At 46.6% G+C, this 15,266-nt stretch overlaps 1 protein-coding gene and 1 non-coding gene across 2 annotated transcripts in view; both read left to right on the forward strand.

Moving 5' to 3' along the window:
• The first annotated feature begins 251 nt into the window (after positions 1–251).
• Positions 252–325, forward strand: TRNAN-GUU (transfer RNA asparagine (anticodon GUU)). The gene has a single exon. It is a non-coding gene; the product is annotated as a tRNA-Asn (tRNA).
• A 5,957-nt stretch (positions 326–6,282) lies between these two features.
• BMP1 (bone morphogenetic protein 1) overlaps positions 6,283–15,266 on the forward strand; it is a 63,585-nt gene continuing 54,601 nt past the window's right edge. Inside the window, exon 1 of the mRNA XM_083184819.1 lies at positions 6,283–6,541. Within this exon, the coding sequence (XP_083040945.1) occupies positions 6,388–6,541 (154 nt within the window). The 5' untranslated portion in view covers positions 6,283–6,387. The remainder of the gene's footprint in view (positions 6,542–15,266) is intronic.

Raw genomic sequence — 15,266 nt, forward strand, 5'->3', positions numbered from 1 at the left:
ATTACAAAAAAAAAAACATATCTGTGAGAGGACCAGCAGTTGATTAGAGCATTTTCATACCTCATGTATGAAAATGCTCTAATCAACTGCTGGTCCTCTCACAGATATGTTTTTTTTTTTTGTAATTTTTATTATTTTTATTATTTCTTAACAATAAAAAAATTTGAGGAGAAGATAAAACCAAACAGGAGAGAATGAGTAGAACGTTTTCTGAATAACAAGATCACATGAAGCATCAGAGCATCAGAGCAGTCTCTGTGGCGCAATCGGTTAGCGCGTTCGGCTGTTAACTGAAAGGTTGGTGGTTCAAGCCCACCCAGGGACGCAACTCATTTTCTCCGTCAGCGAGAGAGACACAAATGCAGACTCCAAAAGGTAGTCAGAGCTGCGGAGAAGATAATCCGGACAGTCCAAAAAAGCGCATACCTCCCAACATGACCCATGCCAGGAGGGACACAATGCTCTGTTCCTGGACTTTCCCCTTAATTGATGGATTGCCTTCACCTGTGTGGGACTGGTTAATTGAAAAGTAAGGTGTTTTACCACAGGTGATGGTAATCATACATTAAGTGGAAAGTCCAGGAACAGAGCATTGTGTCCCTCCTGGATAGGGTCATGTTGGGAGGTATGAAAGCGGGCAACGAAGATAGTCAAGGACCAACTACATCCTGGCTATGGCTTGTTTAACCTGCTGCCATCAGGCAGACACTACAGGGCCATTCCCACCAGGTCCACCAGAAACCTAAAAAGTTTCTTCCCTCAAGCAGTTCACCTGTTGGCACGTGAACTCATGACCACCTCACTGTCTAGTCGCGCCATAACCCTTTGCACATAATCTAACACGGTGTCCCCTCGGAATAACTTTCTGTATGACTGTACATGTTCCCCCACCTGTTTATACTGTATGCTGTTTACTTGTTACCCACCTGGCTGCTGCACAGCAAACCGAAAACAAATTTGTAGTATACGCTAAGGAGGCCGGGGAAGCGGGTACTAATTGCCCTGGTCTGACACCTTCCTTCCCCCTCCTTCCCCCTCTGGCCCTCCCAGTAGGACAGACTTCTACAGCATGTGCTGTGCTGACAGCAGGCTTAGCAAGAGCTTCTCACTGACAGCGTGAGAGCTCATGCTGAGCCTGCTGTCAGCACAGCACAGCACATGCTGCAGGTGTGTACTGCTGCTGCTGATGTGTTTAGAGTATTTAGAGTTTTCTTTCACCCCTCCTCTAAACATTTTGGGGGCATGGCCTAAGGTGGCCACACCTCCCACACTTAGGCCACGCCCCAACATTTTACCGGGGCCTAGCATTCCTCTCGGCTGCCCTCAGTATACGCAAGTATACCTGGCCAATAAAGCTGATTCTGATTCTGAAGATTGAAAAATATTCAAAGCAAAATGGAGAAAAGTTTATTGAAGAGCACCAAAAACTAAGGGGCCGACATCACCAACCGCATCCGACTATATGGTTGTGATGTGATAAAATCAGCATTGCCATAATTGATTTACATCTCATGCAGAGACAAAGCTCGAGAGAAAGCTCTGTCCCTGTGATGTCACTCTGCAGCCATATCAGGGTATTGTTTGCAGAAAATACCCCGAGTATGTGCTGCGCATGTGCCGAAGCTATCGCTGCCGATTGGCAATTCCCCCGTTGCAACTACCCGCATGGATTCTCTTCCACCTGCTGCATGACACCCTCCTCCCCCCCGAGCTGGAAAGTTAAGCTACCAATTTGCAGCATCACTTTACTCACCAGGGATCACAGAGTAAGAAGAGGATCCGATGGCCATTAGCTCTCACCAGAGTACCTATCACTTGCCCCGTGATGTAGGTGCGTATAATTGTTTCCTGGCTGGAGGGGAATACCCAGCGTTTTATAGGTGTCCCCATGAAAATGCTGGGCGTTCCCATGGGAATGCAGGTGTAGCGGTCCCTGCTCGGGGCGTTTGGCAGATGTCACATGACGTTAGTGCCCACCCCATCTTCAGTTGACTCTGAAGGAAATAAAAGGGGAGAGAAATAATTTGATGGTTGGCGAATATTGAATGATTTGTCTCCACTTCGGCCGCATGTGTTTGCATACATCCCTTCACCAAGAGGATTCTGTGGTGGGGGTGCGGCGGATGGCATTTATAGGCTCGCGAGTCATGCTGAATCAGACCCATAGTGTGCACCTAGCTTGAGGGCTGTGACCTGCCAGCATCCCTGTAATCAGCTCTCTGCATGTTACATTCTTCTACTCATAGGAGAAATTTACTAAGATAGGAGTTCTACTTCACGTGGGATGTTGCTGTGGTCAACCAATCAGAATCTACTTATTTATTTTGCACCTTCTAGAACGGGCTTTCCCAACCACGGTCCTCAAGGCACACCAACAGTGCAGGTTTTAGTGATATCCAGGCTTCAGCACAGATGGTTTAATCAGAATCACTCAGGTACTAATTAAGTCACCTGTGCTCAAGCCTGGATATCACTAAAACCTGCACTGTTAGTGTGCCTTGAGGACCGTGGTTGGGAAAGCCTGTTCTAGAAGATAACAGATAGTGGGGGAGATTCTCTAAGCAAGAAATGCGGTAAAAACCCCGTTATCGGGGTTTTTACCGCATTTTGGGATGCTGTAAGCAATCCCCGCCGTGTTAACCCGTGTTAACCCGGCGGGGGGGGCATCGCCAGAAAAATCTGGCGATGCCCCATAGAAGCCAATGGGCTTCTACCGCATCCCACCGCCGCCCAGAGCCGAATTTCCCATTAGGCACGTGAGGCACCGGCCTAGGGGCGGCACATGTTTGTGGGCGGCACTTAGATGCCTGTGATAGTACTGTCAGCCCAAAATGTACCAATAACTGCAAAATATCCACTGTACTGTACTATATTCCATCTTAAATAGAGTGTAAATGGATAGGACATGCAGATACTGCCCCTATAAACTGTCCTACTTAGTAAACATTATTGTTGTGCCTAGGGGCGCCCTCATCCCTAAATCCGCCCCTGCCGCCGCCCCGCGCCGCCCCCCCCCCCCCCGCCGCCCCGCATCGCCCCCTCCCCCCTCACCTGTGTCCGGGCAGCACAGCTCTGTGCTGCCCGGACCTGTGACCTCCTCCCTGCACTGATCCTCTTCCGGGTGCAGGGAGGAGGAGAGCCCGGCGCAGCAGCAGCAGCGCCGGGTGTGTGAGGGAGGGGGGAGCCGCCGGGACCTGCTGGGACCCGGCGACTCTCACCGCAAAGGACAGCTCTTAACGCAAGAGCTGTCCTTTGCTATAATTATCGCATATGTTAGAACATATGCGATAATTATAAATGCGATGGGCGGCGAAGGGGGGGGGGCGGAGATTCTTAGAGAATCTCCCCCAGTATCTGATTGGTTGCCCATAGCAACATCCCATGTGAAATAGAACTCCCATCTTAGTAAATGTCCCCCATAATGTAATCCCTGACCGAGTCCAGGGTTCTCATACACAGTTGGGAATCCAGCAAACACCTGGGTTTATTTAGTAGAAGAATCTCCTCCTCGGGCGCTGACACCTTATAGGGGGAGGGGCAAATCTGCAGAGACTGCAGAAAATGGTAACGTGACATATTTACCTCACTGGAACACAAGATGTGATCAGGCAGCAGAGGTAGGAAAAGGGATTTACATGTAATGGCCCTCTGGGGAAATACTACACATGAAGGTATATTTAATAAGCTGCGGTGTTTAAGAGGTGGAGATGTTGCTCATAGTAACCAATAGGATTCTATTATCTTCTAGAATATGGGCGGGAAATAGGTGTCCCTCCAGTTGATGTTGAACTGTACATCCCAGCATGCCCTGTGCCATATTTTTTTATTTTTCCATGCAAAAATTATTGCAATGCATGCTGGGATATGTAGTTCTATTTTAGATGAAGGGCTGCTTATTGCCCATCCCTGTTTTAGAAGGTTCTATATAAAAGATCATAAGAATTATAAGAATTTGATTGGTAGCTATGCGCATCATCTCCACTTCTAGTAAACCTTCCGATTAATGAAGATTATTGGTGTTCCTGCTCTTAAGCTGGTTACACTCTGAGGGCCTGATTCAGACCTGTTCATTAGGCTCGCAGCCTAGCGAACAGGTAAGCGCAACCCCGCAGAACACCAACCCCCCTCCCCCTTCCCGTGCCCAAATCCCGGCACATGTGGCCACCGGGGAGAGAAATCATTCACCGAATGATTTCTGCAGACATCGGTCTGAAAAGTATGTCAATACTTGCTATTCAGATGGCCGCTACAGTTCAAATTCTTTTTTTTTTTTTACTTTTTATACACTGTGATATTTATTTTCCTCTCACTTAGCACAGTATACAATAATGCAATAAATTCCAAATGCAATTTGACCTTGTGTGAATCAGTATAGAAACCTGATACTCTAATTAAACAAATGTGTTTAACTTCAGAAAGATTAATAGCACAAAATAAATCATTTAATGGTTACTTACCATCAAATGATTGCTCCTACTTTGTCCTCGCTGAGCGACCATATTGCCCACGATGGGAGTGTGCACCAGCGATATATCGCCGGGTGCACGCTCCCGTTTTTCCCCCGTAGTGATCGTTGGTCGCAGGAACATGCTCCTGCGACCAGCTGATTTCCACTGCCGGGCTCCCCCCGGCAGTTTCTTTTGCATCAGCGACCATCTCTGGTCGCTGATGCAAACGGGACAATGAGCGATATATAGCTCAGCGACATATCCCCCCATGTGTACGGGGCTTTAGAGGCAAAATCCTTCTCAAATGGACAAAACCATGTGCACTGCAGAGGGCAGATATAACACGTGCAGAAAGAATTAGATTTGGGTGGGGTTTTACTTCAAAGTGAGATCTATATTGCAGTGTAGAAATAAAGCAGTCAGTATTTACCCTGCACAGAAACAAAATAACTCACCCAAATCTAATTCTCTCTGCACATTTTACATCTGCCCCCTGCAGTGCACATGGTTTTGTCCATTTGAGAAGGAATCTGCCTCTAATGCTGCTTTCAGACCGCATAACTGGCTTTTTTTAAACATACCTGGCAGACCCGTTTTTGAAAAGTTTTCAAATACAGGGTCAAAGCCAGTGGTCTACGCACGGCCCCACCGGCCTACCCATTGCCCGATGCACCCCATATACCTGCTTCCCGGGCCGGGGGTTACTCGCGCTGACGCTGCTAGTGCTGTCGGGTGGGAGGGAGCGCGGACGCCGCTGCCGGGTGGGTGGGAGTCAGGGCGGACGCTGCTGCGGGGTGGGTGGGAGCAAGGGCGGACGCTGCTGGAGGGTGGGTGGGAGGTAGGGCGGATGCTGCTGGGCAGGAAATGGAATGATCGCGCTGGGGGCAGGGGGTACTAGTACTACTAGTTCCCATCCGCTTTAGGGACCCCGTCACTGATCTAACATACACTGCAGGAACCCCCTGCCCTAAGTGCGATCATTCCCTTCCTGTGCTGCCCAAGTTGGGGGGGCCAATAGTGGTCCGCTCATTAGATATGCACAGAGCGGACCACTATTGGCTGGGTCCTAAATACAGTTTCAGACCCCATTTTGGTGACAAAATACTGGGTCGGAAACGGGTAGGACCCTGCATTTTAACCGTTTAGCAAAAACGGCTTTTTTAAAGCGGTAAATTGGTTCTGCACCTTTCAGCCTGCACATATTACCGTATTAAAACGGTTAAAAATCGGCAAAATAACGTTTTTTTAGTGTGGTCTGAAAGGGGCATAAGAGTGAACAAGAATAACGCCCTATACCCTATGTGTTCTATTGGCAGAACTGTTCGTATACATTGTCCTAGCCTTAAACCGCCGGCATGTCCAAACTACGACCCTCCAGCTGTTGTGAAACTACACATCCCAGCATGCCTTGCCATAGTTTTAGCATTCCCTAACAGCAAACCAGTGTCAAGGCATAATGGGACTTGTAGTTTCACAACAGCTGGAGGACCATAGTTTGGACATTCCTGCCCTTAAAGCCAGTAGTAAAATGCTGTCTTTAGCACCTTGCACCATGAATGCATTACAGATGCAATGCTCTGCAGAAAGCTGTTTTTCCCGTGCCTCTATCTACAGAAACCCACATACAGCAAAAACATGGGTAATACATCCCAGCAGCATCCCAGGGCTTCCATGTGCACAGGAGCCTCCAATCCCAGCACAACCCCAGCAGCAGAGGGGTTAGAGGTCCGCACAGCTATCCTCCCTCCCTCCCTATTAGGCTGGCTGTTTCCCAGGGACACAATGATATCCCACGGGCTGCGGAGAGGGGGCTGATCCCTACAGATCCCGCCTCTCTCCAGTCTTCAATCACATCCCAAAAAGCGAGCCAGAGAGCCGGAGAGCAGAGGCAGCCCACAGCCCTGCTTCTGCCAGAGCTGAGAGAGCTGCTGCTGCTGGGATGCCCTGGACAGGCAGCCCCCCCCTGCTCTTATGCCTGCTGCTGCTGGCTCGGGTGCTCCTGCTGCTGGGAGAGGGGCAGGAATTCCTGGATTACCCCTATGATCTGGAGGAGCTGGAGGAAAACATTGACTACAAGGACCCCTGCAAGGCTGGTGAGAGGGGGAGCAGTGGGGAGGAGGGGGGAGCAGTGAGGGAGAGGAGGGGGAAGGGATCACACAGAGGAGAACTTAGGACAGTTTAGATGACACTTTATTCCGGAATTTGTGTATTTCTCTGCCTGTGACAAGTGTGTGTCTGTATAGTCTGTGGATATATACACATGTATCATCAGGGCATTTATTACACAGCAGACACATATTTGTCCTGTGTACAGATAAAGTTGTGTGCATGTGCAGCTCTATGTGTACAGTGGTTTTGTATACCTATACAGTCATTAATGACATTTGCATTCCATCATAGAGACTGTAATTAGACTAATTGGTAACATTGTTGCACATTTGGGGCTCCACCTTTTCATTGTTACTGTGCACTAAGCCGCATTCATCATCCAGGGTAAAGTTACTTTGTGCCATTGATGTGTCCCTGGTCCCCGGATGAGGGAGCTCCTGTGGGTTATGCTGTGAGTCTGCCACACAGACATACTCAGCCCACTGTTATCCAGAGAGGGAGCCCTGACTACATGGTATTATGTACAGGACATTGGTGATAGTCAGGCATCGGGAGATGTTACTGATGTGTCCTTGGTTGATGGCCACTGTGAGCAGAACTCTTGTGTTCTGTACTATAAATTACTTACTATGTGAAAAATACATGTAATGTAATAATTACTATGTATGTATTGCATATATAGTGCTATAGACTCATTGTGCTCACCTGTGAAAGCAATCTATAGATTGCGAGCAGGGCCCTCCTACCTCCTATATCGGTCTGTGACTACCCAGCTTGTTTTATAACTGTTGTTTCTAATTGTAAAGCGTACTGGAATGTGCTGCGCTATGTAAGAAACTGTAAATAATCACATGTTCTGCGCTTCCTACCCGCTATGTTCTTCACTCTCTGTACTTCTTTCCTCACTGTGGGGAGATGTATGAAGCAGTGAAAAGAGTGGGGACGTTCACTATGGCAACCATTCAGCTTTCAAGTAATATGTATCAAGTGCATTCTAAAAATTGTAAATGACATGTAGCAGCTGATTGGTTGTCAGAGGTTCCCTATCTGGGTGCCTCGGGGCACTTGCTGGGGTTCCTTGGGGTTGGTGGTTCAGCACAGGCTAAACCAGTGCTTGCGGCTTCCAATCATAAAATATGTGGACAAATAGAAGCAAATCTGGTCCCTCGCCACATAACTGTAAGACAAGTTACTTCATTTAATATTTTTTTTTTTCTGAATTTCTTTGTAACCTTTTGCCCTAGGGGTGATTCATAAATGTTAAGAACCAATGACTTATGTTCTTGTTTCCCCACTTCTTTACACTCATCTTTTTAGAATCACGGCACCCTAGAGTACCAGAATTTTTCCAGGGCACCCCTATATATATAAAATGAAGTAGATTGTGTTTATATGTGAATCGTAGGTTCAATTATGTGGTAAAGGGCAGGTTTGCTTCTGATTGTACACATATTTATGATTGGCAGGCACCAGCACTGTTTTTTTCCATAAATAATTGATCATAAATAATTTGAATGGTCCTGGATGACCAACCCGAGGCACCCCTGCAAGTGTCCCAAGGCACCCCCCGGAGCCGCGGCACACAGTTTGGGAACCACTGCACTATGGGAATGATACAGAAATGCTTTGCCGCAATAGCAGGTGCCATAGATTTAGTTGTGGGGCCTCCCTTGCATTAGCAGAGGCGTGCATGTCCTCATAAACGCAGCTGGTATTTTAACCCTCATTCTCTCCCCATGCTGCTGATTACACCACATCTTCCCGCCACAGTCACTGACAAATCTCCCACGGACATTGGTGCTGTGCTGACCGCCCAGGTAGACACTGCACACTACCGTCCCCTATACATGATGCCTCTGGAACTTGGTGATCATGCTATTTAATGTTCTCTATTTGCATTGTCAATGCTGCTCTGAGTTCCAAATCTGAATGAGCAATGAAAATTGTGTCCGGTATGCACAGAACAGTAATTTTTATGGAAACAAATCCAGGGAAAACTCTTTTCCTTGAAATTTGGGCCATTTGGCAGCTGTGACTGCACAGCTGTCTCTCCTTTCATGTGGATTATCAGGCTGTATGGGTGAAGTCATCCACTGACTCAAGTGTCCGCTTGGATATGTACTGATGAAACCACCACAAAGCAGTACAGAAGTATAACTACACTATTCAAAGGTTCTCAAACGCAGTCCTTGGAGCATCTTAATGTTCCAGGATTTAAGTATATCCATGGCTCAGCACAGATGGTGGACTGAAGATGAGGTACTCATTAAGTCACGTGTGGCAAAGCATGGGTACACTTAAAACCTGGACCATTAGGGTGCCTTGAGGGCTGCTGTAGTCTCTTCACCTATTCTGACAGATTAGTGATTTTTAATTTGCGAGAAGCCCCTTATGTGCAGGACACAGACTTTCAAAACTTGTATTAGAAAGGTTCTTGGACTTGGTGAGAACCAGGGTCTGATTAGGCTGCAGCCTAGGGGGCCAGGACTGGGGGGGGGGGGGGTCGGGCTTGAAGGTGACAGTGCGCTGGAACAAATTTAAGGCCTAGATTATACCATGCTTCATAGCTATCGCCCGATGTACTGTGTGGGGTGACATTATTCTACAGTGCCAGCTGGACTGCCTAAAGCCATAGTTTCCGCAAGCATTAAATCCTACATGCCAGTTGTTATATGCCCAGGGGCAGTATGAATGGTGATTCCCTGAGCATATATACACGCGTGTTTGGCAGCATTGCAAGGGGAGCTACATGTGTATTTGTATTAGCCTTGGGCACCTGGAACCTTTAAACAGGTCCTGCTGGGAACATTCTGGAAAGTTAATTTACAGCCAAAATAAAGTGCTTTGGCGAACGGGGCAGCAGCATATATATATATATATATATATATATATATATGTGTGTGTGTGTGTGTGTATATATGTTCCGGATAACCCATGTTCTATAGCTCCCAATCGCTCTGTATCATCTACACTGAGCGCTTCATCCCGGCTTGTTTGGAAGGGGCCAAATTCCAATGGTGGGGGGTCTGAGCATGCCCGTATTTGTGCATGTGCAGACCCCCTGTGCAAACGCTGAGGCGGTAACACGGGGAAGGGGGGGTGGCATCAGGGGAACACTCAGCGTTTTATAAAACGGCCATAAAAACACTGGCCGTTCCTCTGGGAACACGGCGGTCCGGTCTGTGACCATCGATTAAACCCCCCCCCCCCCCTTTGGAAGCATGATAGGTAGCGGGAGGTTGAAGGCGGTGCTCATCTATTCGCTAGGCTGCGTGTATGCAGCCTAGCAAACAGGTCTGAATCAGGCCCTGGATGAAGTGCTCTGACCCCTGCCAGTCTTGCGTGTGCTTGCTCTGCACATGCAGTGGACATGGTCATACACATCTGTGGTTTCTGATGAGTCATAGGAAACTCATCGGATCCCCACTGACTGCTGCAGGGAAGAGCTGCCTTTTGTAAAGGCTGCCAGTACCTGGACTTCCCGGTTTGTGACCCGGGAGTCCCTTTGCCCATTGTATAGAGTAATTTCAGCTATTGCATCGGATGCCCGGCGTTTAGCACATTCGAAAATTCTGTAAAAACCCCAAAATGTGCGTGTGTGTGTTTTTTGTTTTTTTTTTGCGTTTCTGGTTCAGTACAACCCACGTCCCACTAAGGGCCAGATGTACTAATCTTGAAAAGTGATAAAATGGAGAATGATAAACCACCAGCCAATCTGCTTCTAACAGCCATGTTACAGACTGTTTTAAAAATGACAGTTAGGAGCAGATCGTTTATTTCTCTCATCACTTTTCATTGTGTGTTGCTGGCTGTAACCAAGAAGTAAAAGATTGGACAGCTGTGCAACACATGTACCAGGCGGCGCAGTGGTGGGATTTGTATAATCGCAAATAGCAAGGAGATTTTGGAGCTATAAAGTGTCTTTTAATACATGATGTGTGTATGTGACAGTAATGTGACATGCTGGGAATGTATGGCCCATTGCTCATTCTCACTGCATGGTCTCTTACCACTCCAAGCACTCTGCTAACCCCATGGCACTCTTGCACTCCACTTCTGTCCATCTGTCAGCATCTCCCTGTTGCACGCTTACTCTCACTCCTCTCCTTTACACACTGACACATACACAGCGTTCCTCTTCCCTCCCCACACATGCAGGAAGATCCTCTGCCACATAAACACATAAAAGGCAGACACGCAGACACACGCACGCCGACACACTCATTCATACACAATGCAGTGAATCACCTACATACACTGACTCATGTCTGACCTGTGTACTTGTTCACAGTGTAAATGCAGGTAAATACACACACACATTGGTCATGTTCTAACAGAAACAGCCGGGTCTCGCAAGGTAAATGATTAAAAAAAAAGTAAATATATTATTATATTGTATATCAGCGTTAACCCAACTAAGACGTGCTGCGCTTCTTTGTAACGCCATTATTCAGAGAATGATTAAACGTGTACATGTTCATAACCCAATTACTGCTTATGTTTCATTTACCATTAAAATGGTCTTCTTTTATAGAGCGGCGATGAGCCCTTTCTGCTATACTGTGTATCTCGGACTCTCAGTGTTCGAGATGTGCTATGCATTACATCCCACCTCTTATCCGGTACATACCAACATTACCAAAGTCGGAATGTACCTTGAAATGTGTAAAGGACAGCTCTCTCAATAAGGGTTGCCCATTGCTATAGAAGGACTTCTAGGTTTAGGATACAGGAGTCCACCTAGGCATCTGCAAAGTGTTATCAAAGAGGGTAGGGGGACCATGACGAGAAGCAGTGATTGAGCAAACCGAAGATTGCGTTACCCACTGGGGCTGGAGCTTTGTACATACTGTATGGGAGATATTTTCTTTTATTACATCCCACCCAATTTGAGAAAAAGGTGCAAGATCTCTCCATTCACCGCTTAGCGCCATCCTCATACGACTCTTTGCGGTACTGCTTTCCTAGCACGGCGCCCGTCTCATTGATTGTATGCCTTAAGTTTAAGGTACTTAAGGCATACAATCAACGATTGACCCGATTTTTTTTTTTTTTTTTTAATCTCATGGATCTTATGCATCCATGAGATTCATGAGATAAAAAATCGTGAGCTCCCAATAACCATTGTTAACGCCACCATCACTATCCACACTAACCCGAAGCGTAGCGAGCCCGTGAGGGGCGGCGGTATGCGTCCTCCGACCTTTTCATACCCCCACTATCCACGTCGGCGTGGAGTTGATTTTATATAGTGTGGCGAGCGCAGAGAGCCACCGAGCCCGAAGCGTGGCGAGCGCCCCCGGACTACTTTACATGTATTCCGCGTCCCCTCGCGGGGCTCGCTGTGCTCGCCACGCTTCGGACTCGGTGGCTCGCTGCGCTCGCCACACTATATAAAATCAACTCCACACCGACGTGGATAGTGGGGGTATGAAAAGGTCGGCGGACGCGTACCGCCACACTTCGGGTTGGCGTCAATAGTGGGGTGGCGTTAACAATGGGGGGGCCATTTCACCCATGAGGGGGGGTTAGCAATTAAAATTGGGGTTTTGGGGGCTTTTTACATTGATTCCAATGTAAAAATCTCGTCGATTGCATCATCTTATGCCGCACAAACGCATGAGATGCTTGAGATATCAGCCCTACACATACAATCTGGCCGTGCTAGGAAAGCAGTATCCTCTTTGCTGCTTGAGTGAATATAAAAGGGCTGCTAAAAGTTGTCGCTAGCTTGACTCCAATTATTATTTATTTTTATTTTCAGTTTCTTATATAGCACAGCATATTCCGTTGCGCTTTACAATTGGAAACAACAGTGATTAAACAAACTGGGTAGAAACAAACCGACATAGAGGTAGGAGGGCCCTGCTCGCAAGCTTACAAGCTATAGGGATAATAAGAGGGATACATGAGGATAGGATTCCATAGCATGGCAGTCCCACCAGATTACAAGACAGTCCTGATGGGGTGAATATATATATATATATATATATATATATATACTACTGGAGGTTATGTGGTGGTTTCGGAATATGATACGCTTGCCTGAAGAGGTGAGTTTTCAGGGAACGCTTAAAAGTTTGGCGGATAGAGGAGAGTCTTAATGTGCATAAAAGGGCATTCCATAAGGTGGGTGATAATGAGTTTGGATGAGAAACGCAGATGTTGTGCAGAGCAGAGAGGTCGGTAGCGATATATTTTGAGATAAGAGATAAGTGAAGAGATATACAGTACGTCGGAGTAGTCAGAGTGATGGCTTTGTATGTAAGTAGAAGTGTTTTATATTGAATGCGGTAATATACAAGTAACCAATGGAGGGACTGACAGAGCGGATCAGTAGACGTTGAACGTTTAACCAGGAAGATCAGCCTCGCAGCTGCATTCAAAATGGATTGTAGTGGTGAGAGTCTTTTCTTAGGATGACCAGCAAAGAGGCTATTGCAATAATCAATGTGTGATATAATGAGTGCATGGGTTAGAGTTTTTGCAGTGTCTTGTGTAAGGTACAGACAAATTTTGGATATGTTTTTTAGATGCATGTAACATGATTTAGAGCCAGATTGAATGTGAGGATTAAAGGGCAGTTCAGAGATGAGGATGACCCCTAGGCAGCGAGCTTGTGGAGTAGGATTGATTGTTGTGTTCTCACAACACTGACAGCAGCTTAAACCTGCTGATAAATGTCCAACTCTTTCAAAAGTGTGTTTGCCGGTATGCAGTCGTACCTACTGGATGTCGCAAAGATTTTAATGAAGAATTACAGTATGTCCGACTTAAAAGCCAGTATGTCCACAGTAATGTACGTTAGTCAAGATCAAGTATGTTCTATAGAAGTTGATTGGTTACTATGGCAACTACTCCACTCTTTTCATTGCTTGATACCTCAAGTGAAAAGTCTTACCAATTAACATGCCTGACTTAACTATGGGTGAGAATTGCATGATTGTTGGCTTTCCAGGCAAAGGGAGAGGAAAAGGTGGTTCTCAAAGGTGTCAGGATTTCAGAGGCCCCGGTTATACTCCAGGCATGACAAAATGTCCTTCATTCCATGGGCCGTATTCAATGAAAATATTCTCCGTGCATGGCGAGCTTTTTTTTTTTATTCGCCGTATTTTTGCGGAGATTCTCCATGTTTGGAGATTCTCCGCCACGGCACTTTAGATAGTATTCAATGTGACTGATACTCGGCACCCCTCGCGGCGAGTATCTGCCAATCCGGCGTATGAGGTGACGCCGCAGGGAGCCTGAGGACGGCGGCAGGCAGGGAGATGGAAGTCTCCCTGCCTGCCCCAGAACGTATGTGGGGGGGAGGTGGGCTCCCCTGGAGCCAGGCAACACAGGCTGCCCCCTCGGAGAGCCAACAGGGGGCCGGGTATTCACTGCACCCGATCGTGCATATGTAATGATCGGGTGCAGTGAATATATGAATATCTGGTACTCTTTACCTAGCACGGCACCCATCGCGGTCATCGCGGGCATTGAATGCACTAAAAAATCGGGTGCGACGCGACCGACGCGATGCCCGCGATTTCCCATACGGAACAATGTTAAATTTCTCAATTGACCCGATTTTACTGTTCAATGCCTCAATTGACACGATTTTTCCATAGGAAACAATGTTAAATGGCCCACAGAGGCCAAATAGCCACCCTGAAGTGTTCCCTATGGGAAATCGCGGGCATCGCGTCGGTTGCGTCGCACCCGATTTTTAGTGCATTCAATGGCTGCGATGCCTGCGATTTTTTTTTTTTTTTTTTTTTTTTTTTTTTTAACCTGCGATGCCCACGATCAAAATCGTGGGCGCTGTGCTAGGTAAAGAGTACCGAATATCTAATGAGCGGCTCGGCTCCCGGCCCCCTGCTGGCTGCTCTGTGTAAAAAAAAAAAAAAAAAAAATTATAATAATTTTTTTTAAATTAAATATATATTCATGTGCTATAAGCACATGAATAAAAATAGCATGCCCTTTCACAGATTAAAATTCCTGATTTTTTTTTTTTACACCAAAATTAAAACAAAAAAACTTTTTTATTGTAAAAGTTCATATTCCACTTCTCCATGAAAAGATGGAGAATTGCTACACGGAGAGACACGGCGAAAATCACTTAGAAAGATGGTGAGAAGTGCACGTTGAATAGGGTTGCTCGCTTTTTGAGAGCAAAAGTCTCCGTCCAAGGCGAGAAAAGCACAAACTCGCCATAAAACACGGAGAATTTTTCTCATTGAATACTGCCCCATGTCTTTAAGATCCGTCACTGACCTTGAAGGAAATGTGCCGGCTGCGGCTTCACCATGTTGGTAATGGGCTGGAAGTGCAGAGCGCTGGATTATGATGTCATAGCATGGCGTCAAACTTCCAACAGAAGAATATTAAGGTGGCAAAGGCGAAAGAAGCATGTGCCAGCCCTGGGCAAGGCATTGGCAAATTTTCTATTATAAATAATTACTGGAAATAAGAAAAAAAGCTACTACACCTTTATGCGTAATGAAATGGATGCTGGAAGTGATATGTACCTGTAAGGTCTCGCTCACATGGCATTTTTCCAATAGCATCAGGTGGCATTTTGTCAACCTCCATAAGAGGCAGAAGTGCTAAGCTTTGGAGAGAGATAAAGAACCGATCAATCAGCTCCTGTCATATTCCAAACACATACTGTAACCTACCAGTTATGCTTAGTACATCTGTGCCTTAGGGGCTGATTCATACCCA

The sequence above is a fragment of the Crinia signifera genome, chromosome 4, assembly GCF_055691185.1.
Source record: "Crinia signifera chromosome 4, ASM5569118v1, whole genome shotgun sequence".
Taxonomy (NCBI): Eukaryota; Metazoa; Chordata; class Amphibia; order Anura; family Myobatrachidae; genus Crinia; species Crinia signifera.